General features: G+C 39.1%; 1 protein-coding gene and 1 long non-coding RNA gene across 2 annotated transcripts in view; both read right to left on the minus strand.

Moving 5' to 3' along the window:
- Positions 1-27,051, minus strand: part of LOC309653276 — a 212,144-nt gene that overhangs the window by 133,931 nt on the left and 51,162 nt on the right. The gene's annotated exons all lie outside the window — the stretch shown is intronic.
- Positions 9,062-14,336, minus strand: SERPINA7 (serpin family A member 7). Its single transcript, XM_082447665.1, has 5 exons — positions 14,270-14,336; positions 12,073-12,708; positions 10,734-11,007; positions 9,883-10,030; positions 9,062-9,338 (listed from the first exon to the last, which is right to left on the minus strand). Exons 1-5 carry the CDS (start codon positions 14,319-14,321, stop codon positions 9,141-9,143), a joined length of 1,308 nt encoding a protein of 435 aa, XP_082303791.1. The 5' UTR covers positions 14,322-14,336; the 3' UTR covers positions 9,062-9,140.

A 27,051-nucleotide genomic window follows, 5' to 3' on the forward strand; every position in this document is an offset into this window, starting at 1 on the left:
ACAAGTTTAGATTGCTTTCCTAGCATTATATTCATTTCATGCTCTTCAGGCATTAAGTGATTTGCCAAAGTTCCCATACCCAGTAAGTGATAGAACCAAGGTTTAAATTCAGGTTCCTCTGATTCCAAAACTCACACATGTGGTGCTAGTCTGGCTCCTTGAATGAATAAGAAAAGACTGAGATAAGAAGCAGGAAATAAGTGGAACAACATCAGGAGTCATAGGCCCACAATCAGCAAAGGACAGGCCTGTTGGATGGGCAGTAGAGAGATGGAAAGTAGATAAGACAATTGCCACAACAGGATAGGGGAAGGGAGGTGCAGACTGAGACAAACCCTTGCAAAATCGTACCTTGCAAAGTTAATAATTTGCAAGGAAATAAAACAAATAGGTGATGGGGGGAGCAAAAATCAACTTAGACCTTGTGAGGGTGTTTCATCTCAGGTTCTGGGAAGTGTGGTATATCAAACAGAAAGAGTAACCCTTGTTTCTCCAACCTGCAGAAAGGGACCATTATATCTGAACTGTTGTACTTTCCTTCTTCCTTGCTTTATTGTTCTCCATGATACTCGACTATGTAAGACCTAGTATATTTTACTTATTTAGTTTACTGTCAGTCTTTCCACACTTGGATTGTAATCTCCATGAATATTTTTGTTTTGTTTTGTTGGAACAGATCCTGGCACATGATAGGCCCATTTTGTCTGTTGAATGAATGAATGAATGCATCAAGAAGGTTTGTGGGTCCCCCTCTGCTTCTGGGCCTTTAATTCCAAGCTCCAACTTTCCAACTAACTTCTTGGAATTGTTGAAAAATGATGAAGCTTTCTGACTGCTTTTGCTTATTGCTTTCTATTTACCTGTGGGTGGCCTCCTGCTGTAGCAGGAAGTAACTGTACAAATACCAGTACTACTGGCAATGCCCTTATTTCTACTATTTTTCCAGGAGACAAGTAATGTCCTAGCGAAGAGCAAAGGCTCCAGAGTGAGATGGCAGTAAGAATCCTGTCTCAACACTAAAAAAGCCATTTAAGTTTGGGAAAGTTCCTTAAGCCCCTGAGCCTTTATTCCCTCATCTATAGTGTTTCCTTAGCTATATATATCTGTATGCATCTTCCTTCTCACATCTAGAATATACTGACTCCCTCTCCAAAGAAGATAAGCCAATGTTCTAAACAGTTACTACATTCAGTTCAAAATCCAGGATCTCTGGGTGATGTGCAGTCCTCTCCATCAGGTCCACATGTAGATCCTTTTGAACTAAAAGTTAAATTATCAGTCTCTCCCACGTCCCCAATAGACAATGGTAGAATAGGGACAGAGTAAGCCGAATAAAAACTTCCATTATAAAAATGGAGGAATGAAAGATATACTGTGATCACTTGTTCATAGCAATGATGGAATCTTACTGATCAGGTCTGAAGACACTCTGCCCTGGTAGTGAGGGAGGTTCCCTGATTAGATAGTGAATCTTTTCTCTGTGAGAAACTCCCTTGTCCATTGCTATCCATAGTAATATCTCAAGTGGGTTTGGGGGATATTTCCTTCCTTGGTGGATACACAATTTTCCACACCCCTCTTCCTGATGGTACAGGTTTGGGGACCAGACTATACAGTCATAAACTCTTTTACAACAAGTTTGTGGTTTCTCTGTCAATGCAATTGCCTCAAAACTCAATAAGCTTTCAGTCTATTTGCATTCATTCAGTCCCATATGACAGCAACAATATCCAACTTTTTTCCTAGACACAATTAAGTCTACCTTATTTCTTTGCTTCCTCACTCTCTGCCAACCTCTTTTCTTTTTTTTTTTTTAATTATTTATTTATTTATTTATTTATTTATTTATGGCTGTGTTGGGTCTTCGTTTCTGTGCGGGAGCTTTCTCTAGTTGAGGCAAGCGGGGGCCACTCTTCATCGCAGTGCGCGGGCCTCTCACTATCGTGGCCTCTCTTGCTGCGGAGCACAGGCTCCAGACGCGCAGGCTCAGTAGTTGTGGCTCACGGGCCTGGTTGCTCCACGGCATGTGGGATCTTCCCAGACCAGGGCTCGAACCCGTGTCCCCTGCATCATCAGGCAGATTCTCAACCACTGCGCCACCAGGGAAGCCCCTATTAATATACTGTATTATATTGATTGAGTTTTGTATGTTGAACCACCATTGCTTTCCTGGGATAAATCTCCCATGGGCATGGTGTATAACACTTTTTATATGTTGCTGGGGGGCTTCCCTGGTGGCACAGTGGTTGAGAATCTGCCTGCCGATGCAAGGGACACGGGTTCGAGCCCTGGTCTGGGAAGATCCCACATGCCACGGAGCAACTAGGCCCGTGAGCCACAACTACTGAGCCTGCGTGTCTGGAGCTTGTGCTACGCAACAAGAGAGGCCGCGACAGTGAGAGGCCCGCGCACCGCGATGAAGAGTGGCCCCCGCTCGCTGCAACTAGAGAAAGCCCTCGCACAGAAACGAAGACCCAACACAGCCAAAAATAAATAAATACATATATGTTGCCGGGTTCAGCCTACTAGTATTTTGTTGAGGATATTTGCATCTATATCTATAAATGATATTGGTATTTGTTGTTTTGCGTGTGTGTGTGTGAAGTCTTTGTCTGGCCTTGGTATCAAGGTAATACTGGCCTAATAGAATAAGTTAGGAAGTGTTCTTTCTTCTTCTATATTTTTGCAAGAGTTTGAGAATAATTCATTTTAATTCTTTTGTAAAAATTTGGTAGAATGTGACAGTGAAGCCATCTGGGCCTGAGCATTTTGGAATTTTCTGTATATATCTATTAGCCCATCTGCTCTAGTATTTCATTTAAGGCTGAAGTTTTTTTGTTGACTTTCTGTCTGGATGATCTATCCATTGATGTAAGTGGCATGTTAAAGTCTGTTACTATTATTGTGTTGCTGTCAATATCTCCCTTTAGGTCTGCTGTTAACTGTCTTATATATTTGGTGCTCCTATGTTAGGTGTGTATATATTAATAACTTTCCAGAGTTTAGTAAAGTTGATTCTGACAGGTTTTGCCAGTTTACTATTTTTGTGGAAGAATGGGCTTTTAAGGTTTTCTATTCTACCATTTTCTCTCTAACGGAAGAGACTTAATGAGACTTTTTAAAAAATGTTATTGGAGTATAGCTGATTTAAAATGTTGTGTTAGTTTCAGGTGTACAGCAAAGTAAATCAGTTACACATATACATATATCCACTCTTTTTTAGATTCTTTCCCCATATAGGTCATTACAGAGTGTTGAGAAGAGTTCCCTGTGCTATACAGTAGGTCCTTACTAGTTATCTATTTTATATATAGTAATGTGTATATGTCAATCCCAATCTCCCAATTTATCCTTCCCCCCTTCTCCTAGTAATCATAAGTTTGTTTTCTACATCTGTGACTCTATTTCTGTTTTGTAAATAAGTTCATTTATACCATTTTTTTTAGATTCCACTTATAAGTGATGTCATATGATATTTGTCTTTCTCTGTCTGACTTACTTCACTCAGTATGACGATCTCTAGGTCCAAGCATGTTGCTGCAAATGGCATTATTTCGTTCTTTTTTATGGCTGAGTAATATTCCATCGTATATCTGTACCACATATTCTTTATCCATTCCTCTGTTGATGGACATTTAGGTTGCTTCCATGTCCTGGCTATTGTAAATAGTAATGAGCCTTTTTTCTTGAAGACTTTTTCAGCCCGAAGTCTTTCTATTTAGAGTCCAGAAGTATACTGTTGGCATTTTAAATGCTGCAGGACCTCTCCTATGGACTGAATGTGTCCCTCCAAATTTTATGTGCTGAAACCCTAATCCACAATGTGACGGTATATGGAGATAGAGCTTTTAGACTGTAATTAAGCTAAAAATGAAGCCATAAGGGTGAGGTCCTAATCTGATAACACTGGGGGCCTTACAAGAAGAAGAAGAGAGAGAGATCTATCTACACACACACACACACACACACACACACACACACACACACTGAGAAAGTCTATGTCAGGATAGAGTGAGAAGGTGGTTATCTATAAGGCAGGAGGCTAATACTTGTTAGAAATAATTCCTACTGCACCTTGATCTTGGACTCCTAGCCTCTAAAACTATGTTAAGATAAATTTCTGTCATGTAAGCCACCCAATTGATGACATTTTGTTATGGCAGCCCAAGCAGACTAAGACATGTTTTGTTAGTGAGAAATAGGGTGCTGCTATAGCAAATACCTAAAAATGTGGAAATGGCTTTGGAACTGGGTAATAGGTAGAGGCTGGAAGAGTTTTACAGTGAAATCTAGAAATATGGACATTAAGGTGACTTTAGTGAGGCCTCAGCTGGAAATGAGCAACACATATAATGTATATGAGATTCATTGATTGATTTTATGGAATTGGATCACATGATTGTGGAAGCTGGCAAGTCCAAAATCTGCAGGGCATGCTAACAGAGCAGAGATCCAGGGAAGAGTTGATGTTGTAGTCTTGTATCTAAAGGCAGTCCAGAGATGAAATTTTTCTTTCTGTTCCTACAACTCTGGGCTCTTTAGGGTTGCAGGTCATGATCCCCAAAAGACAAACACTTCTCCCATGAAAACCAGCAAGAGTCCTATTGTACTATAAGCTATGGATGTTGCATGGACACTTCAGGATTCTTTTGTTCAGGGAATAGCAAACATCAAGAGGAGTCACCATCTGTTGTGGCCATCCTTACAGACACAGAATGGACCCCTGCTCAAAATTTGTTTCAGACGTCAAGACTGGTAAACACACACACACACACACACACGTGTTAAAGTCTTATTACTTACATAGTAAGGATTTTTCAAAAGAGCTGGTTTCTTATGCTGGTCCAAAAATGACTTCAGAGATCAGGGAAATGAAACTGGCTTGGGGTTTTATGGTGAGTAGGGTATGGAGATTCTTTTGTGCATGCTTGTGTGATTTGAACCTCCCATCAGCACCAAAGAAGGGAACACCTTAGTTTCTTATAAGCTTGCCCAGATGTGGTACACAAGGGGAATAGGGAGGGGTGAGGCTTAGAAGGTGTTAGCAATCAAGCATTAAAAAATGGATTCAGACTATTACACCATCTGAGGCAAAGGCAATTGACCCTCTCTATCAGGAGGAGGAAGAAATGTTGTTACACAGTGGGAGCAAGCTGAATATGCTTGGCACCAAAGCAATCCACATGGTGCCTTTTGATACTCCTTTGACCAGTTTTGATGGGAAATAGACATATGTAGCAACCTTGGCCAGAGAAGTGTTCAAGACTTGTCAGGGATGAGGGTCTCAGTCATGTCACGAAGTGAGGTACAGAGGCCAGCTGAGAAAAATAGGAATCTAGAACAGATAGTGGAGGACTCTGGAGAATCTGCTTCTTGGACTTATATGAAGAAGTAGATTTAAGCAGCATAAGAAATAGATTGTGTTGGACATGGAGATGTACCATACATATTCCTCTTCAGGGAAAGAACTTGTTTTTCCAGATTCTAGGTGTCCTGTCAATAGAAAGTCTTCAGCTTTAGACCTTTATAGGATAGCCTCAGCTGTAGAGAGATGTCTGGCCCATATCCAATGACTGATTGAGGTGGGTGTGTGAAGGCCCATCCATTTCATTGCATCAGTCACAAAAAAACTCCCTGTAAACATCCTGTATGATGAACTCTGTCTGCTTCCTGGAGAATATAACCGGCAACATCTCCACAAGTGCTACCAATTTCTGTATGACTTGGAATAAGGCTAGTGTTATGGACTGAATGTATTTGCTCCCCCCATTCATACATTGAAGCCCTACCCCCCCCCCAGTGTGGCTATATACGGACTAAGGAAGTAATTAAGGTTAAATGACGTGACCAGAGTGGGACCGTGATCTGATAAGATTAGTATCCTTATAAGAAGAGATACCTGAGAGCTCACTTGCTCTTTCCACACACATGTATGCATGGGAGGAAAAGCCATGAGAGGGCATAGCACAAAGGCTTCAGCTAGGAAGAAAGATTTCAACAGAAATGGAATTTGCCATCACCTTGATCACAGACTTCTAGCCTCCAGAACAGTGACAAAATAAATTTCTTTTTTAAGCCAATCAGTTTGTAGTATAGTTATGGCAGCCTGATTAGTAAATAGACTCAGCAATAAGTCTAATTCTTAAAGAAGACAGAAAATTATTTCTGGTCACCTAATCATCTGGGATAAGAATTTTACGTCAGTGGCCACCTCTCTTCCATGTGGGTATTTAGATATCAGGTCTTTTCCATCCTGTTTTTCTGCAAAGGCAGAATTTTTAACCTGGAGCCCAAAGAAACTTCAAGGATGTCTAAGGACAAAATTCTGAGAATCTATAAATTTGTTTATGAAAAAAATTCATCTCTAATTTTGCCAGCCTCCAACCAATATTTAGCATTTTGTTCATTTATAACTGTGGGCCACAAACCACAGTAGTGACAACTGTACCTGTGATTTTGTCACAAACAAAGTTCACATAATTTCAAAGCACTTATACTTCCTATTACTTTGGAAAGAATGTATTTATTATACCAGTTATAAAATCTTATTAATTAATATGTTGTGGTGGAAGCATACATATTACTATATCAGTCATTTCAATTGTATTATTTTTATAATTATATTTCAATGTTACTGATGGCCTTTGCAATCCTAAATTTTTTTGGCATTTAAAATATTCTGAAAAGAGGCACATACATTACACCACACTGCCAAAAAGCTCTTCATCTGCTTGGTGGTCAAACTAGATCATAAGTAAGTCCACAATCCAGTTCAAAGGAGATGGAAAAAGAGTGAAGGAGGTACCCAACTATTGTAATGCCCTGACCAGTAAATGTCACACCACACCTACACCTCATCATATTCCATTAATGAGAACTTAGTCTCATGGTCACACTTAGTTGTAAGGGAGGCTAGGAAATGCAGTATATCAGGGAAGCCTTGTGGCTATGATTCTATTATAATGGAGAAAGGAAAACAGAGCTGATGAACTTCGTACAATGTATGCCACTACTCTTTTGTACCCTGTCCCCCAACAAGTTTTCTCCCTTTTGTTCTAAGAGTTTACCTATAGATTTTTCTTGGTTTTTCTGTGTAGAGAGATTTGTTTCCTCCTTTCCACTACATTTTTTATAATGTGTACTTCTTTTTCTTATCTTGCTGTATTCACTAGGACCTCCAGTATAATGTTTAATAGAAACAATGATAGAGAAAATACTCGTCTTTTTCCCAATTTAGTAAAAATTCTGCTGTGAACTTTTGCTACTGAAATATTGGTATAGGTATTTTATGGTTAACATTTATGAAATTAAGGAAGTTATCTTCTAGTCCTAGTTTGCTAGAATAAGCTGAGATTTATATGGTTAATAGTGGTAGTTCTTCGTGATCTGGCTACAGGAATGACTGATTGAATGAGATTTAGTCTCTGCTTGAAAGACAGTGTCTTGGTAATTCCCGACTTACCCCTGGAGAAACTGATATTCCTCTGAGAACAACCTCTGATCCAATTCATTTGGGGAGGTTTAGGAAGGTGCCTGTATAACATTAACTCTGGCCTCTGGATGTAGGGTCTGTGCCAGAGAACATAAATCTGCAAACCAGGAGACCCACACTACAACCTTGGCTCTGACACTAGGCTCCTGGCTGATGTTGACCAACAGGAAAAACAATTAATATTTACAAGGCTTTTTATCAGATGTCTGACTCTGTGATGAGAACATTACATATTCTGTAGCAAGGAATATTCACAAAATCCTGCTGACACGAATATTATTAGTGTTCCCATTTTACAGATGAGGAAAACAAGGTGCAAGGTTTAAGTACCTTGTCCAAGATCACAAAGCAGTATAAGTAGCAGAGCCAGGATTGTACTGTAACTTCAGTGAAACCAAACTGCATGTTAGTGATGACTTTTCTGTGCTATAAATCACTTTCCCTCCCTGGGCTTCCAGTTTCTTATCCATAAAGCCAAAATGCAAACTATACCAGGAGTAAGCAAACCTCCGTGCAAATTGTCTAATAAAACACTAGAATGTTTGTGGGCTACATACTTTTCTAAACATATATATTTATTTCAATCTGGAAGCACAATATCTGCAAAAGCACTTATGCATTTGTTATTATTTCCCTATCACTGAAGAGTTTCGCCTTAGGGCTGGAATTTCAGACAGTACATCATTAACAGTCATTGTACTATTTATGTGTACTGAATTTTAATATTGGAGATTTGAATACGTATTGTCTGAGATGAAGTCTAGTTTGGTGGATGGGGGTAGAAGGGCATGAACAGACAAGGGAAAATTGCTGAAGGATCTGAGGATAGGGAGGCATCAAACTTCAGTGAAACTAACCAAGAGATTTATACTTGAGCAAGTGAGACCAAGGTACAACATTTGGAAAGGAGTCTGATTAGAATACAGAAAAGGAAGGGCCATGAGATATAATATGAATGAATCACTTTCCTTCTCCACTGTCAGCTTATAGCTTATCAATAAGGAAACATTTTTAGGGGCAAGGTGGGCTTGTACAGTGAAGTTCATCTCTGTCTTTCTTGCTTTTTTGTCCCATGCTTGTTAGGTCACAAAAGCGACATCCCTAGCAGTAGCTCTCAGTCTGTGACTCAGCCCTGTAGTGAAAATATCTTTTTACAACCCACCAATGGCAGTTCTGGCAAGAACACAGACAACAATTTTGATGGGGTGGGAGGAAGGAGGTTGATAAGTTCATATATAATCTACTGCATTTATTTTGCTTAATATTCATTGTACTTATTATGAAAATAATGGGTTAGGAGGACCTGACCTGCATTTCAACTATTCTCCAAGAGGGCAGAAGACAAGACATTTGTCAGCCCAGTAAAATTCGTTGGAGCTAACTAACTGGGAGCTAACTAACTGGGGTTCTGACAAAGAAGAATGCATTGACATGGGGCCTTCTTGTGCTTTGGGTAATGAGTCACTCATTGACTATCTGAACATAAGAGTGGCCTCTTTCACACCCAATGCAGTTCGGCTAGGGTCCAGTCTCCACCCCTGTACAAAGGAAAGCACATCCAAGCCCACATCGATCACATCAGGCTATACTATTTATTTATTTCTCATTGCAATAAGCACATGCAATTAGCCAACAACCTCTTTCCCAACTACACTTCTGTTGGGTCCACAATTTTCCCTAGAAAGAGAATACTCCTGGTGTTTTTCTCCAATATCAACAACAGGAAGGATCTATCAAACTGGATGATAGGATGAAGAAGAGCTATTTCAGGCTGATTCAGAAATCTGACTTCAGGGACAGCTTCAGTTCCCTTTTCACCAATGTGCAGCACAGCCTTGTGGGCAGCCTGTGGAGGGGGGGGAGAATAAACACTGCTGATCCCCTGAAGAAACAGGAAACATCTTTGGAACAGTTTAGAAGCAGGGAAGAAGAAGGAAAGATGGGGCCACCCCTTTACTGTATTGTGTTGATGGTGCTTGAATATGAAGGACACTTGTCTAAGTGTAGTTAATGACTCTCTGGTGATTTTAGAGCTAGCTGTCAAGGAACCACCACTCTTTCCATGGCTTTCTGCCTCTAGAAGTCACTTATTAAGCTGTCCCCTGCCCCCGCCACCTCCTCAAGAACTGTATCACATCAGAGTCAATTCTGATGATTAAGTTCTTCTAACAGAATCATTTAGGACATGAAGGTCAAGGATGGAAGTAACTGTTACAATGACTTGTTTGGGGGTAATGAGAATGGCCCTGGAGTAAACCTGGCTTAGGAGAAGTCATTCTGCCTCCACAGGCTTCAGAATCATCACTGATAAAATGAGAGAGTTGAATTAACTGACTCTCAATGGCCCTTACATCTAAAGGATATTAAAGGACTCTAATTTACCAACTTACTTTGGAAAGTTTAAGACCATTGTCCTTTGTGAGTCCAGAAAAATCAGCAGTGTCAGCAAAGGCATCCTGGATGCCCATCTTCAAAAGGATGGCTCCAAGGTCATATGTGGCAGAAATGGAAAACTTTGGAACAAACAAGTCAATCCACCTGTGGAGAAAGGGGAAGGGGACATATGGCTATCAGCACACCAAGCTCATGATTCCCTCCCTCTCTGTCTCCATGTTATTGTATTGGGTGCTGCTCCTCTCCTAGGTATTGACAACCACTACTATGCAGGTCAACACGTGGCACCAAAACCTCAGAAGTTATCCTGGAAGGAATGCTCTCTGGTTCAGCCCATTTGGGACTGCAGCAATGGAAGTTGGAAGATGTGACCCACTTATAATCTCTGGGGGTGTTCATGAAGGTTGGGAAGCCAGTGGCATGAATGTCAATGGGTAGTACCAGGGGGAATTTCATGGTTTTCCGTCTAGCACTTCCAGCTCAGTATGAAATATCTATCAATATCCTACCCATTCCCCAAGCTCCACTTGGACTCTGGGAAGGAACCAATTTACTAGCTGGCTGACTTTGGATAGTTCATTTTATTTTTCTAGTCCTGATTTCTTCATTTGAAAAATGCCTGTAATACTATCTCCTTTGCAGGTTTGTTGATGTGCTTGGATGAAATAAAGTATGTAACATGCCCAACAAAGGGATTGGCAAAGAGTATGTCCTCACTATACTGTAGTGATCAACACACAGCTCTTAAGTGGTTCAGAGTGATTCTCCTGCCTCTGGATTTCTGCTGAATTCGGTCTCTGTGCCATTATGCCCACCCTCCACTTCTCACATCATCTAAGATGTTTACCCCTTCCGCAGTAAGCGGTTCCACTTCTTCAGTGTTTTAGATGACATGGCCCCTTCCACCCACTCAATCTGGCCCTCCTTGGGAAGGACAAAGAGTGCCAGAGCATTCTTGCTGTAGTCCATTTGCAGCACTGTGCAGTTCAGCTCTGTATCCACCAGGTGATAGTATTGTTCAATCTGGTGCATCATGGGCACTTGCACTGTTGTGGTCTTGTCCACTAAGAAACTGGAACCCTCTTCTGTCTTGGATGGATCAAAAGGATTTGCCCACTGGGCTTAAAATACAAAGAGAAGAGAGTTGTTTGTTTAAAACCAGTATCTGTGCCAATATGAACTTCTCTATCAGTCATCTAATCTAGTAATTAATACCACCACAGAGGTAGGTACCTTCTGTCAACCAGTTTTACAAATGAGTAACTGAGGATCAGGGAGAGAAAGTGACTTTACATGTTCTCCCAGGTAGCTGGTGGCAGAGCCAGGAGTCACACCCAGGGTTGTTAGACTCCATGTTCAACAGATGTTCCATCTGTGTTCAGAACCACTATACTTACACTAAACCCATCAGAGCCACAGTTTCCTCTTCCGTAAAAAGGCATAAGCACATCCAACACACAGGGTGAAATGAGACAACAGATCTGTTCTGCCGTTTTATCCGTCTACAAGTGTGTGATTTGTGGCCAAGAATCGTTCACTCCTCCACCAAACGTGGCTGACATGTGCTGTAGAACCAGCAGAAATCATTTGGGCACAGCACCTTCAGGAAAGAGTCACATGATTCTTGTTGTTACAAGCACCAGCTTTAGAATCAGACAAACCTGGGTGGGAATACCAGCTCTGAAACTTATTAACTGTGTGAACCTGGGCACTTGTGAAGATTAGATGAGACAATGTGTGTAAACCACACATGTAGCATGGTGCTTAGTATATAGTGGGTACATAATACATGATAGAGGTCTTTATGTAACATGCCCAAGAATGAACAGCAAGTGAGGGTCACTTTAAGATTTAAAACTAATTCTGTTTACCTGCCAAGTGCAAGCTTGTCTCACCTCACCAAATCCTTTGGAAACCATGATTCTGTAGCTAGATGTGACAAGGTGTTCATACCATTGTAACTAACCTCTCTGAAAGTTCCCTCTCCCTAGAAATTTCCTGGGCTCATCCACGAGCTGTGTGTCCCTCCTGGAAGATCCAAAACTACACACAGCTATGTCCAGTGAAGCAGGTCACTGTAGTATGAGGGACACCTACTGATGCCAGTGAGAAGACCACGAGCTTCCCCAAGTGCCCCATTAAATTATTGGAACACTGAACTAGAAATGGACATCTTAGAACCTTACCTTTAAAGCAAATATAGTTCACCAGAACCATAATGGTGTTTGGTTTGAGGTCTTGGATGAGGCCCACAATTTTCCCTTTGGTTTTCCTCTCCACGTGACTATTGATCTCCTGCTGGGCTGCAGAAACGTTGGAGAAGTCTGTAGAAAAGACTTCAGTCTCATAGAGGTTGTTGACATCATCCAAGAACTTTGCCAGTGGTTTCAGCTGCTTCCCAATGAAAAGGGCATTTCCCATCTGTAATTCCAGCTCCTTCTTTGGAAAATTCAGTGAACAGATCAGGTACTGGAAGCCCTGTTGGATCTCTGCCATTGGGGTGTCTGTAAGGTTGAACCCCAAGCTTTCCAGGATTTGAGTTTGGGTGCTGGAGCAGGCCCCAATAGAGAGCATGGCCAAAGCTGCAGAGATGCTCACAGGGGAAAAGAAGATGTTCTGATCTGGAGTCTCCGTGGTGAACCTCCGGTACAGGTTGAATGCAAAGTCAGCATTGATAGATGACATCTTATAGAGAGTGGCATTTTGTTGGGGGGAAAGGCAGGAGGTTATTTTGCCTTCACAGCTGTTAGGTGGTGCACAATGAAGCCCAAGTACCAAGAGAACCAGATAGAAGAACAGTGGCATTTTGGAAGGAGGGTAATCTATAAGAGATGAGGTGAGAGAACCATTGGGGATCTTAGCTGGATGAAAACTCTGAACCAGAAACATATAGTATTCACCCATCGCGATTAGTAAAACTGTAGAAAATATTTACTGGTGTGCTCACCAGGGCCTGTGGGGGGGCCTTTCTCCCCTGAAAAACTGATGGCACATCTCATAGGAACAGGAAATAAGTGGCCTCCTGGGGCCACAGAAATAATGGCAAGGACTGTCATTCAGATGTAATAGTGACATATGAAAACTCTGGGAATAAATCAAATTTATGGAAATTGAATTACTTTTTATTTGAACCAGAGGCAACCTTTTGGAGAAGGAAGACTCTTTAGATAAAATTAGCACTCTCTCTGCTTACATTAGTTTTTTATAGATAAGAATTTTAAAATGTTTTAATTTGGTGTTTTTCTTAAGGTAAAATCTATGAGAGATGGGATGAGAGAATACTTGTACTTTTCTTTGGATAAAAGACAAAAGGAGAATAATTTTCACAAGATATGTCTAATTGGAATGGAAGGGTGGTAGTTTACGGAGCCATGTACAAGGTCATGATCTGAAATTAATGCATTCATGCAACATATGGAAGTCACAGGAATATTTCTAAACAACAGGAAGATGAAAGTATAGTTTTTGCATTTCAGATCTCTTTCACCATCAGTATCATCTAAAGAGTCATATTTAAGTTGCAAGACATCTTATCACTATTATTCTTAAACTCATTCAGGTTTTTTTAAATTATTAGAGCAGAAGCCAGAAAATATGATGTAAGATTCTCCGAGCCTGTAAGAGTACGAGGCAGCAGAGAAAGGGAGTCAGCTGTGGAATCCAGTGACAATGGACATGAGTGATAGGAAGGAAGAGATAGCCCTCCATTCCCTTCCTGAGTGATCTCATCCACTTCCAGGAACTAAACTGCCATTGCACAAAACTACATACTGTATTGCAGAGTGTACTCCTGTGTTCCCAGCCATTTGTCCAGCTGCCTACTGCATATAGCCACCAGAATGTTCCACACATACCTCAGTTTCAATTTGGAAATCTCAGTTTCCTAAAGTAAACGTATCATCTTTTTCACCCTCCAACCTGCTCCTTCATCTTCATTCCACATCACTGTCTGTTGAGGCTCCCATGCCAGAAACCCGGCAGTCATCCTAGGGGTTTCTTCATTCTCATTCCCCACATCTAATGAGTCATGATGCCCTATGAGTACTACCTCCTAAATACCTCTCAAAACTGTTCCTTTCTCTCCCTTTCTACTGTCACTGCCTCAGTTCATGGACTGAACTACTTCACCAGCTCCTAGCAGGTCACACGACCTTCAATCTCTCCCACTCCAATCCCCCTGCTTCTACCCCTCTATCAAATCTCCACATTGTCACCAAAGTCCTTTTTCTGAAAAAGTCACGGAGGCTGGTAGGAGGTCAATTGTAAGATGATCACACTTAGACCTTGGCCTCTAGAGTTAAGAATTTGGAGCTCATGGTTATTTGGGATTCTGTCTTGCTGATAGAGATGCTCAAGGTTCCAAAAGAGAAAAAAAGTACTTACAGCGTATGCCCAAGAAGCCACTTGTATCTCTCAGAAAGCAAAATCTTTCCATTTTTATAACATGCCCTGTATTGCAAAAGTAGAGTGTTCTTAGTTACTCATTAACCCCAGGCATTAGCCCTGGGGTGATAGTTTCAAAGCTGGTGTACAAAACCAAGGCCAAAAAGAACAAAGTGAAAAATGATAAGGATGGAACTTTGAATGATTGCTTTGCTGCCACATCCTTCATCTATAACAAGAGAGGAAGAAGATTGTCAGAGCAGGCAGTGCCCATGTTCATGCTAGGAAATGTGTCTTTTCACCAGGCAGGATGAGAACCAAGGGCAAACGTGCCAAAAGGCAGCAGGGCAAAGATTAGTTTCCCCATCACAGCCAAACAGTGCTGGGATCAGCAGCCTTTTGAGGGAAAAATATACACAGGCAGAGGCTGGGTGAATCTCTTTCAATGGGTGCTGTAGAAATTATTTATGCATCGGCTTGGAGGAGATGATGTCAAAGGTAGCTTCCAACTCTAGACTTCTGATGCTGTACACATCTACGTCTGCTCAGGGGGAAAGCAGTCCTGTCCTCTGGTCACTAAAATCACCTGTGCCATTGCCTGTGCCACAGGACCCCAAAAGAGAACACAGAAGGAGCCAAGGAGAGTGGAATCAAAGATTTCATTGTTCGGCATTCACTATGTACTGAACTGTGTGCTGCAAAGCGCAGTGGGAGCAAAGAGCACTGGACTCAGTCAGGAGACCTGAGTTCGACCTTGCCTCTGCCAATTTCTAGGTCTAGTAGTAGTAGTAGTAGAAACTCCTGCTTCTTGAGTATTTACCATGTGCAGGGCGTGATGTGAAGCATCTAATTCCAGACACTCACTGCTTCAGGACTACATTAAGGATGTGTGTATGTTAAGATTGGGGTGAGTGTTGAGGAAACGGGAGCTAGTTTGAGATAAGCTTAGATCACAGTCTATGGTAGGACTTGGAAACCAGGTTAAATAGTGCAAACTTTACCTTGAGGGCATTAGAAAGCCACTGGGGGATTTTGACAAAGCAGTGACTAGATAGAGGATGATTGTACTGTGACATTGTTTCTTCTCAAGCAAACATAGACAGAGCTCCTACTGTGTGGAAATGACCACACTTAACAATGGGATTTCAAAATCCTACTGCTGCTATCAGTCCTGAACCCAAAGGATCTTTCCAACTACCTGACACCCACTGCCCAAACCGAACAGGAGAGGGCACACCTCACATATAGGATGGTCATGGGTGTATTTGTCCTGCAGCAAGGCAATGGAGAGTTCAGATCTCCCAACACTGAGGTCAGTCCATACTGACTCTTGGTATACAACACACAGTCTGCTCTTTCAGTTATAAGTATTTGCTTCAGACGAAACAGGCAGACAGTCTAGAAAGAAAACTTCCAAAGTTGTGCCCTCTGGCGGCATAGTCAGACAATGGCACAGCTTATTTTCTGCTATATCTGATTCAGCTGAGCTTTGCTAGCAGGTAGCAACTGCAAGATCTGTTGCTGACAAATAAGAAGGGCAGCCCTCCACCCCCCCACCAAGACTCCCCTGTTCTGTGCTCTGGAGTCCTGTGCTCCTGTCATGCCTTTGCTATGTAAGAACTGTGTAATTTGAGGCAAGTTACTTAACATCCCTGAACTTAAGTTTCCTCTCTTCTAGAGTAGAATGATAACAATCCCCACATCAAGTGGTTATCAGGAGTATCAAGTAAAATTTAGAGGTGGTATATATATAGCTCCTATATAGTACCTGGCACATAGCAGGGATCCAGAAACTGTTAATTCTCTTCCCCTTCATCTACTATCTTGATTCTCTTCCCCCACTCCAAGTCTCCACAGTCCCTGTACTCCACCTCCCTCCCATTCCAGACTACTGTTCAGTTCTCCTTTCTGCAAAAACATTCTCCCTAAGATGAAATTGATGGATTGACTGTTAATGTGTAAGATCTTCTCTAAAACATATTTTTTTTAAAAAATCTTTATTAGAGTATAATTGCTTTACAATGGTGTGTTAGTTTCTGCTTTATAACAAAGTGAATCAGCTATACATATACATATGTCCCCATATCTCTTCCCTCTTGCATCTCCCTCCCTCCCACCCTCCCTATCCCACCCTTCTAGGTGGTCACAAAGCACCGAGCTGATCTCTCTGTGCTATGCGGCTGCTTCCCACTAGCTATCGGTTTTACGTTTGGTAGTGTATATATGTCCATGCCACTCTCTCACTTTGTCCCAGCTTACCCTTCTCCCTCCCCGTATCCTCAAGTCCAGTCTCTAGTAGGTCTGCATCTTTATTCCCGTCTTGCCCCTAGGTTCTTTGGACCATTTTCTTTTTTTTTTTTTTTTTTTTAGATTCCATATATATGTGTTAGCATACGGTATTTGTTTTTCTCTTTCTGACTTACTTCACTCTGTATGACAGTCTCTAGGTCCATCCACCTCACTACAAATAACTCAGTTTCGTTCCTTTTTGTGGCTGAGTAATATTCCATTGTGTATATGTGCCACATCTTCTTTATCCATTCATCTGTTGATGGACACTTAGGTTGCTTCCATGTCCTGGCTATTGTAAATAGAGCTTCAATGAACATTTTGGTACATGCCTCTTTTTGAATTATGGTTTTCTCAAGGTATATGTCCAGTAGTGGGATTGCTGGGTCGTATGGTAGTTCTTATATTTAAAATAATTATTTCGGTCCCGTGTAAAGCTGCTGGAGCTAGCACATTGAATACAGAATCTTTAGGAAGTGCAGCCATATCAGTAAACTCAACCAAATCTAAAAATACGTATCTCCCTTATAATTCAGAGGACCACTTAATTACTTTGTCATTTCATTTGATATTCCCCTTATAGGGTTTTCAACTGCCTTTACCCCTACTAGACTAGATAATCAATTTCAAAGTTTCATAATTTCATCAAAATTTTTTTCACAGAACTGGAACAAATAATCTTAACATTTGTACAAAGCACAAAAGACCCCGAATAGCCAAAGCAATCTTGAGAAAGAAGAACAAAGCTGGAGGTATCACACTCCATGATTTCAAACTACACTACAAAGTTATAGTAATCAAAACTGTATGACCGGGTTTCCCTGGTGGCGCAGTGGTTGAGAATCTGCCTGCCAATGCAGGGGACACAGGTTTGAGCCCTGGTCTGGGAAGATCCCACATGCCACAGAGCAACTGGGCCCGTGAGTCACAATTACTGAGCCTGCGCTCCACAACAAGAGAGGTCACAATAGTGAGAGGCCCGCGCACTGCGATGAAGAGTGGCCCACGCTTGCCACAACTAGAGAAAGCCCTCGCACAGAAATGAAGACCCAACACAGCCATAAATTAATTAATTAATTAATTTTTAAAAAAACTATATGACATTGGCACAAAAACAGACACATAGATATCAATGGAACAGAATAGAATGCCCAGAAAGAAACCTATCCTTATATGATTGATTAATTTATAACAGAGGAACCAAGAATATATATACAGTGGGAAAAAGACAGTGTCTTCAATAAATACTGTTGGGAAAACTGAACAGCCACATGCAAAAGAATGAAACTGGACCACTTTCTTATAGTATCTACACAAATAACCTCAAAGTGGTTTAAAAACATAAATGTAAGACCTGAAACCATAAAACTCCTAGAAGAAAACATAGGCAGTACACTCTTTGACATCAGTCATAGTGACATTTTTTGGATCAGTCTCCTCAGGAAAAAGAAACAAAAGCAAAAATAACTAAATGATACTACATCAAACTAAAAAGTTTTTGCACAGTAAAGGAAACCATCAACAAAAGCAAAAGGCAACCTACTGAATTGGAGAAGATATTTGCAAATAGTATATCCAGTGAGGGGTTAACATCTAAAATATATAATAAACTCACACAACTCAATATATATTAAAAAATCTGAATAAAATTGGGCAGAGAATTTGAATAGACATTTTTCCAAGGAAGACATACAGTTGGCCAACAGATACATGAAAGCTGCTCAATACCCTTAATCATCAGGGAAATGCAACTCAAAACTATAATGAAATATTGCCACACACCTATCAGAATATTTATTATCAAAAAGACAACAAAAAACAAAAGAATCTTAAAGAGAGTGGATATATGTATGTGCATAACTGATTCAATTTTCTGTACACCTGAAACTAACACAACATTGTAAATCAACTATACTCCAATAAAAATTTTTAAAAAGACAACAAAAAACAAGTGTTGGTGAGGATATGGAGAAAAGGAACCTTCGTGCACTGTTGGTGGGAATGTAAATTGGTGCAGCCACTGTGGAAAACAGTATGGAGATTCCTCAAAAAACTAAAAATAGAACTACCCTACAATCCAGCAATTCCACCTCTGGGTATTTATAAAAAAAAAAAAGAAAAAGAAAAAACCCACTAATTTGAAAGATACATGCACACCAGTGTTCCTTGCAGCATTATTTACAATAGCCAAGATATGGAATCAACCTAAGTATCCATCAATAGATGAATGGATAAATATGTGGTATATATGTGTGTGTATATATATATATATATATATATATATATATATATATATATATATATACACAATGGCATATTACTCAGCCATAAAAAAAGAATGAAATCTTGCCATTTGCAACAACATGGATGGACGCTGAGGATATTATGTTAAGTGAAATAAGTCAGAAAAGACAAATAATGTATGATCTCACCTATATGTGGAATATTTTATAAATAAATAAACAAACAAACAGGCTCATAGATACAGAGAAAAAACTGGTGGTCACCAGAGGGGAGAGTGGTGGGGGACTGAGCAAAATAGGTGAAGGAGATTCAGAGGTACAATCTTCCAGTTATAAAATAAATGTCTCAGATATATAATATACAGCATAGGGAATATTGTCAATAATATTGCAATAACATTATTACAAGTTATTGTAACAATAATTGTCAATAATATTGCAATGACAGATGTTTGCTACACTTGTGGTTTTTAATTTGTAATGTATATAAATGTTGAATCACTATGTCATACATCTGAAACATATAATTTTGTGTGTCAACTATACTTCAATTTAAAAATAAAAAAGAGAGAGAGAGACAATGGAGGCCAAAATACAGTGTTCAAAGAAAAAAACTGTCAACTAATAATCCTATATCAAGCAAAGTGATCTTTCAAGAATGAAGGTGAAATAAACACATTCCAGACAAACAAAAGCTTAAAGAATTTGTTGCTAGCACACCTGCTGTAGAGGGAACTTTCCTCAACATAATAAAGGCCATATATGACAAACCCACAGCCAACATCATCCTCAATGGTGAAAAACTGAAACCATTTCCACTAAGATCAGGAATAAGACAAGGTTGCCCACTCTCACCACTATTATTCAACATAGTCTTGGAAGTTTTAGCCACAGAAATCAGAGAAGAAAAAGAAATAAAAGGAATCCAAACTGGAAAAGAGGAAGTAAATCTGTCACTGTTTGCAGATGACATGATACTATACATAGAGAATCCTAAAGATGCTACCAGAAAACTACTAGAGCTAATCAATTAATTTGGTAAAGTAGCAGGATACAAAATGAATGCACAGAAATCTCTTGCATTCCTATAGACTAATGATGAAAAATCTGAAAGTGAAATTAAGAAAACACTCCCATTTACCATTGCAACAAAAAGAATAAAATATCTAGGAATAAACCTACCTAAGGAGACAAAAGACCTGTATGCAGAAAACTATAAGACACTGATGAAAGAAATTAAAGATGATACAAATAGATGGAGAGATATACCATGTTCTTGGATTGGAAGAATCAACATTGTGAAAATGACTCTACTACCCAAAGCAATCTACAGATTCAATGTACAATAAATACTAAAGGAAGTTCTTCAGGCTGACAATGGGTGACCCCAGATTGTAATTTGAATACACACACACACACACACACACACACACATACACACAGAGAAAGAGCAACAGTAAGTATGTAATTATAAAAAGACTGTATACAAGCATATTTACTCTCCTTTCCTTTCTTAACGGATTTAAAAGGCAATTGTATTAAAAATATGTACATAATATATTGTAGAGCTTATAACATATAGAAATGTAATATATTTAGCAAAAACAGCGCAATGGAGGAAGGTAGGAGCAAAGCTGTATTGGACTAAGGAAATGACTCCAGATGGTAACTTGAATTCACAGGAACAAATGAAGAGAACCAGCTATGATAAATAAGAAGGTTAATATAGCAAAAGCTATAAACATGTACTTGTTCTCCTCTCAGATTCTTCAAGAAACATAAAATTATATAAAGTAATAGTTATAACAATGTATTCTTGGGTTTGTAACATTTATTAGTTAACATGTATAACAATAATTCCAAAAAATAGGGTAAAGTGAATACAGCTATATAAAAGTAGTATTTGTATATCTAACTGGAATTAAGTTAGTATAAATCTGAAGCTGATATTAAAAAGTTAAGATGTATATGTTGAGCCCTAGAGCATCCACTTTAAAAAAACCCACTAAAAAATATAATGAAAATGAAGAGTCTGGCTCGTGGGTAAAAACTTATGTGTGATTTTCAGGCCTGACCATAGGCAATTACAAAGGCTTTAACTGGCAGACGTCACAAGAGAACATTGCTCTCCCTACACCAGATGTCTTGTTCAACCAATGCACTGAAGTCTCTGGAGGGCGTTGCTGTCAAGGAATCAGCCTCTCCTGGCTGGCCATGCTCTTACACATAGCTGCGTTCCTAGCCTGGGTGCCTCCACTTGAGGGCCTTTTTAACAGGTGCCTTGGGCAGAGGCCTTCCTCAGGTGCCTCTGCTGAAATCTCCTTGGGTGGGGGATGGAGAGGGAAGGAACCTTGAAGACACTTTTTCTCCTCTCTGAATCAGTACTCATTACACTCTTAGCTCTTCTCCCTCTCCTATTCTCCAGCTCCTCGGACCGTAAAACCACAGGAGCATTTTGTTCAGGGCTCCTTCCACAGTGAGACAATCTCCATGTCTGTGTTCATCCATCTGACCCTGTGCTGGTACTGGTCCATGAGCAAAATGGAAAAGAGTGGACTCAGCAATTTCCCCAGTTTAGCTTTTTGCTTATCTTATTGCAGTAAGTGATTTAAGTAAGGCTTGAGTGTTACTTTCACTTTGGTTTGTTGTCTTAAGCAGCTACTCTGACATCTGGCAGATCAGCATTCTTTACAGCTCAACTGAGCTCCTGACAAATTGGTGCAGAGAGCCAAGCGGTCAATTAACCACAATGCTATCCTGGAAAATCACAAAGCCTGAAGATCCCCCGCAGTACCTTTGGGAGGTATTAGCAGAGTCTGCAGGGCATATTAAAAGGTTGCTAGTGGATTATTTGCAAGAGTCTAAAAGTCCCATGGGGCACTTTGCCAGCCATGCGTATGCGTTTTGGGGAATGCTAGAGGGAGCCATGGGGCATTCTTAGAGGGTGTTAGCGTATTTTTATATAAAGTTTTCAGCTCTGAGGGCAATTTCTAGTCCTCCTTAGTGCTTGACTCCCTGGCAGATCTCACCCAGCTAGTCAGACAAGTGATCCAACAGAGGGGTTCAAAGAAAGCTAGGGAAGCAATATCCTAGCCACTGTTTAGGGGTCTCCAACAATGAGATGGGGGGGTGCTGTCACGCAAGCTGAGTAACTTGTACTCTATGTCCCTGGTGCCAATAAACACCCTGCTGTCAGCAAGTTGTTGAAACTTCAAGAGAGAAAAAAAGTGTAGTACCCCTCAAGATTACTTTGTCCAGCAGCCCCAAAGAGACCTTAGAAACTTAATTAGATCCCACCAGAGGTAATCTAGCTAAAGTTAATAAAGGGAGAGTGGCACAGTGTGGGGTGCATTACTACAAACTCTGTCATTCAGAGTGCCCTTACGGCAGCCGTTGCCAGGATAACAGAATGCAAACAGCAGCAGCAACAGCAGCTGCAGCCTTCTGGTTGCCATCCCCTTCCAGGGAAGCCTGGGCTCTGCTTGAACAGGCCCACCCTGCACGCCCCCAGGAGTCCTAGCCAGGAAACAGCTGTCCACCCTAGTCTGTTGCTTCACCCACTCTCTGCTCCTTCTCCCTCTCCTGCTCCAGAGAAACTGTGGCCAAATCCAGGGAGGTTGCCTTGCTGGGGTCTTTATGCTGTCAGCCCCTGTGACTGATGCAGGTCCACCCCTCCCTGTGGACCTGGGAATATATCAAAAGGCCCAGAAGCTTTGTCTAGACCTCTCAGCATTTTTTTTCTTCTTCTTTAAAAGAAATATTTTTTAAATTGAGGTCTGACATATAACATTATATTAGTTTCACGTGTACAACATAATGATTCAGCATATACATTGTGAAATGATCACCACAATGTCTAGTTAACATCTGTTACCTTACATAGTTACAAAAAATTTTTTTCCTTGTGATGAGACATACTTTCTTAGCATCTTTAAAATGTGAAATAGAGTATTAACTGTAGTCACCATGCTGTACATTACATCCCCATGATTTATTTATTTTATAACTGAAGTTTATAGTTTTTGATCCCCTTTACCCATTTTTCCCACTCTTCACCCACCACTGTTGGCAACCACCAATCCGTTCTCTGTATCTATGAATTTGGGTTTCTGGTTTTGTTTTATTTTACGTTTTGTTTTTGTTTTTATGTTCCACATATAAGTGATATCATACAGTATTTGTCTTTCTCTTTTTTAATTTAATTTTTATTTTATATTGAGGTATAGTTGATTTACAATGTTGTGTTAGCTTCAGGTGTACAGCACAGTGATTCAGTTATACATATACATATATCCATTCTTTTTCAGATTATTTTCTCATATAGGTTATTACAGAATATTGAGTAGAGTCCCCTGTGTTACACGGTAGGTCCTTGTTGATGATCTGTTTTATATATACTAGTGTGTATATGTTAATCCCAAACTCCTAATTTATTGCTCTCTCCCACCTTTCCTCTTTGGTAACCATAAATTTGTTTTCTAAGTCTGTTTCTGTTTTTTAAATAAGTTCATTTGTATCATTTTTTTTTAATTCCACATATAAATGATATCATATGATATTTGTCTCTCTCTGAGTTACTTCACTTATTATGACAATCTCTAGGTCCAACATGTTGCTGTAAATAGTATTATTTCGTCCTTTTTTATGGCTGAGTAATATTCCATTTTATATATGTACCACATCTTCTTTATCCATTCCTCTGTCAATGGACATTTAGGTTGCTTCCATGTTTTGGCTATTGTAAATAAATAGTGCTGCAATGAACATTGGGGTGCATACATCTTTCCAAATTATGGCTTTCCCTGGATATATGCCCAGGAGTGGGATTGCTGGATCATATGATAGTTCTATTTTTAGTTTTTTAAGGACCCTCCATACTGTTCTCCATAGTGATTGTACCAATTTACATTCCCACCAATGGTGTAAAAGGGTTCCCTTTTCTCCACACCCTCTGCAGCATTTATTGTTTGTAGACTTTTTAATGATGGTCATTCTGTTTGTCTTTTTCTATCTGACATTTTTCACTTAGCTTAGTGCCCTCAAGGATCATCCATGTTGTCATAAATGGTAAGATTTCATTCTTTTCTATTGCTGAATTACAATATATATGTGTATACATATATACATATGTATATATATATGTGTGTGTGTATATATATATATACACATATGTACGTATGTCACATTTTTTTATCCATTCATCCATCGATGGACATGTAAGCTGTTTCCATACTTTGGCTAATGTATGTTGTAAATAATGCTGCTATGAACATGGGTTCATGTGTCTTTTTGAGTTAATTTTTTTTGTTTTCTTCAGATAAATACCCAGAAGTAGAATTGCTAGATCACATGGTAGTTTTATTTTTAATTTTTTGAGGAAACTCCATATTCTTTTACATAGTGGCTACACGAATTTAGATTCCCAGCAACAAGTCACAAGTATTCCCTTTTCTCCACATACTCACCAACACTTATTTGTTTTCTTTTTGATAATAGACATTCTAACAAGTGTGAGGTGACATCTCATTATGATTTTGATTTTCATTTCTCTGATGATTAGTGATGTTGAGCACTTTTTCATATACCTGTTGGCTATCTGTATGTCTTCTTCGGAAAAAAATATGTATTCAGATCTTCTGCCTATTCTTAATTGCATTTTTCTTTTGCTCTTGAGTTGCAGGAGTTCTTTATATATTTTAGATATTAACCGCTTGTCAGATATATGATTCACAAATATTTTCTCTCATTCAGTAGGTTGCCTTTTCATTTTGTTAATGGTTTCCTTTGCTGTGCAGGAGCTTTTCAGTTTTATGTAGTCCCACTTGGCTTTGTTTGTTTGTTTGCTTTTGTTGCTTTTGCTTTTGATGTCAGATTCAAAAATTATCACCAAGACCTATGTGAAGTAGCTTACCATCTATGTTTCTTCTAGTTTATGGTTGCCAGTCTTAAATTTAAGTCTTTAATATGGTTTGAGTTAATTTTTGTGTATGGTGTGAGATAATGGTCCAGTTTCATTCTTTTGCATGTGACTATACAGTTTTCACAACACTATTTATTGAAGAGACTGTCTTCTCCCCATTGTATAGTCTTGGCTCCTTTGTTGTAGATTAATTGACCATTTATATGTGGGTTTATTTCTGAGTGCTCTATTCTGTTCCACTGATATTTATGTGTCTGTTTTTCTGCCAGTACCATTCAGTTTTGATTTCTATAGCCTTATAATATACTTTGAAATCTGGGAGCATGATGCCTCCACCTCTCTTCTTCTTTCTCAAGATTGATTTGACTATTTGAGGTCTTTTACAGTTCCATACAAATTTTAGGATGGTTTGTTCTATTTCTATGAAAAATGCCATTGGAATTTTGATAGGGATTGCATTAAATCTGTAGATTGCTTTGGGTAGTATGAACATGTTAACAATGTTAATTTTTCTAATCCATGTGCATGGCATAGATTTTCATTTATTTGTGTCTTCTGCAATTTCTTTGATTAAGTTCTTGTAGCTTTCATTATATAGGTCTTTCACCTCTTTGGTTAAATTTATTCCTAGGTGTTTTATTCTTTTTGGTGCAATTGTAAGTGGGATTGTTTTCTTAGTTTCTCTTTCTGATAGTTTGTTATTAGTGAATAGAAACACAACATATTTTTGTATATTGATTTTTTTATCCTGCAAATTTACTAAATTCTTGTATTAGTTCTAGCAGTTTTTTAATGGAGTCTTTTGGTTTTTCTATATATAACATCTTATCATGTGCAAATAGTGACAGTTTTACTTCTTTCTTTCCAATTTTGATGTCTATTTCTTTTTCTTGCTTAATTGCTCGTGCTAGGACTTCCACTACTATGTTGAATAAAAGTGGTGAGAGGGGGCATCCTTGTCTTGTTTCTGCTCTTGGAGGAAAAGCTTTCAGCTCTTTACCATTGACTATGATGTTAGCTGTGGGATTGTCATATGTGGCCCTTTACTATGTTGAGGTACATTCCCTCTATACCCGATTTGTTGAGATTTTTATCATAAATGGGTGTTTAATTTTGTCAAATGCTTTTTCTGCATTTATTGAGATGATCTTCTATTGAGAGGATCACCTATTGAGATGATGTTTATCCTTCATTTTGTTAATGTGATGTACTGCATTGATTGATTTACAGATGTTGAACCATTCTTGTATCCCTGGAATAAATCCCACTTGATTATGGTGTATTATCCTTTTAATATCTTTATTGTTGATTTTGGATTGCTACTATTTTGTTGAGGATTTTTGCCTCTATGCTCATCAGAGATTTGGGCCTATAATTTTCTTTACTTGTGATGTCCTTGCCTAGTTATGTCAGAGTAATGCTGACTTTGTAAAATGAGTTTGGAAGAGTTCCCTCTTCTTCTGTATTTTAGGAGTTTGAGAAGAATTGCTCTTAATTCTTTTTTTAAATGTTTGATAGAATTTATCAGTGCAAACTGGAATTCTGTTTCTTGGGAAGTTTTTGATTATTGATTCAATCCCCTTTCTAGTAATATGTCCAGATTTTCTATTTCTTCATGATTCAGTCTTTGGTAGGTTGTATGTTTCTAAGAATTTATTCATTTCTTCTAGGTTGTCAGATTTGTTGATGTATAGTAAGCTCTTACGATCCTTTGTATTTCTGTAGTATCAGTTGTAACATCCCCTCTTTCTTTTCTGATTTTATTTATCTGAGTTTTTTCTCTTTTTTTCTCAGTGAGTCTAGATAAAAGTTTGTCAATTTTGTTTATTTCTCCAAAGAACCAGCTCTTAGTTTCATTGATCTTCTCTATTGTCTTTTTAGTCTCTAGTTCATTTATTTCTGCTTGATTTTTGTTATTCTCCTCCCTCTACTAAGTTTGGGCTTATTTGTTCTTCTTTTTATAGTTCCTTTAGGTTTAAAGTTAGGTTGTTTATTTGACATTTTTCTTGTTTCTTGAGATAGGCATTTATTGCTATGAACTTCCCTCTTAGAACTGCTGTTGCTGCATCCCCTAAATTTCAATTCATTGTATTTCCATTTTTGTTTGTGTTGATGTATTTTTAAATTTTTTCTTTGATTTCTTCTTTTACTTGATACTTCTTATATTTTCCATCTCTTTGTGGAAGTTCACACTCTGTTCATCCATTCTTCTCCTGAGTTTGGTGAACATCTTTACTTTTACTTTACCCTTACCTTTAACTCTTTATCAGGTTTAAATTACTTATCTTCATTTCATTAAGTTTTTTTTCTGAGATTTCATCTTTTTTCAT

This window comes from Balaenoptera physalus (assembly GCF_965194825.1).
Source record: "Balaenoptera physalus genome assembly, chromosome: X".
In the NCBI taxonomy this organism is placed as follows: domain Eukaryota; kingdom Metazoa; phylum Chordata; class Mammalia; order Artiodactyla; family Balaenopteridae; genus Balaenoptera; species Balaenoptera physalus.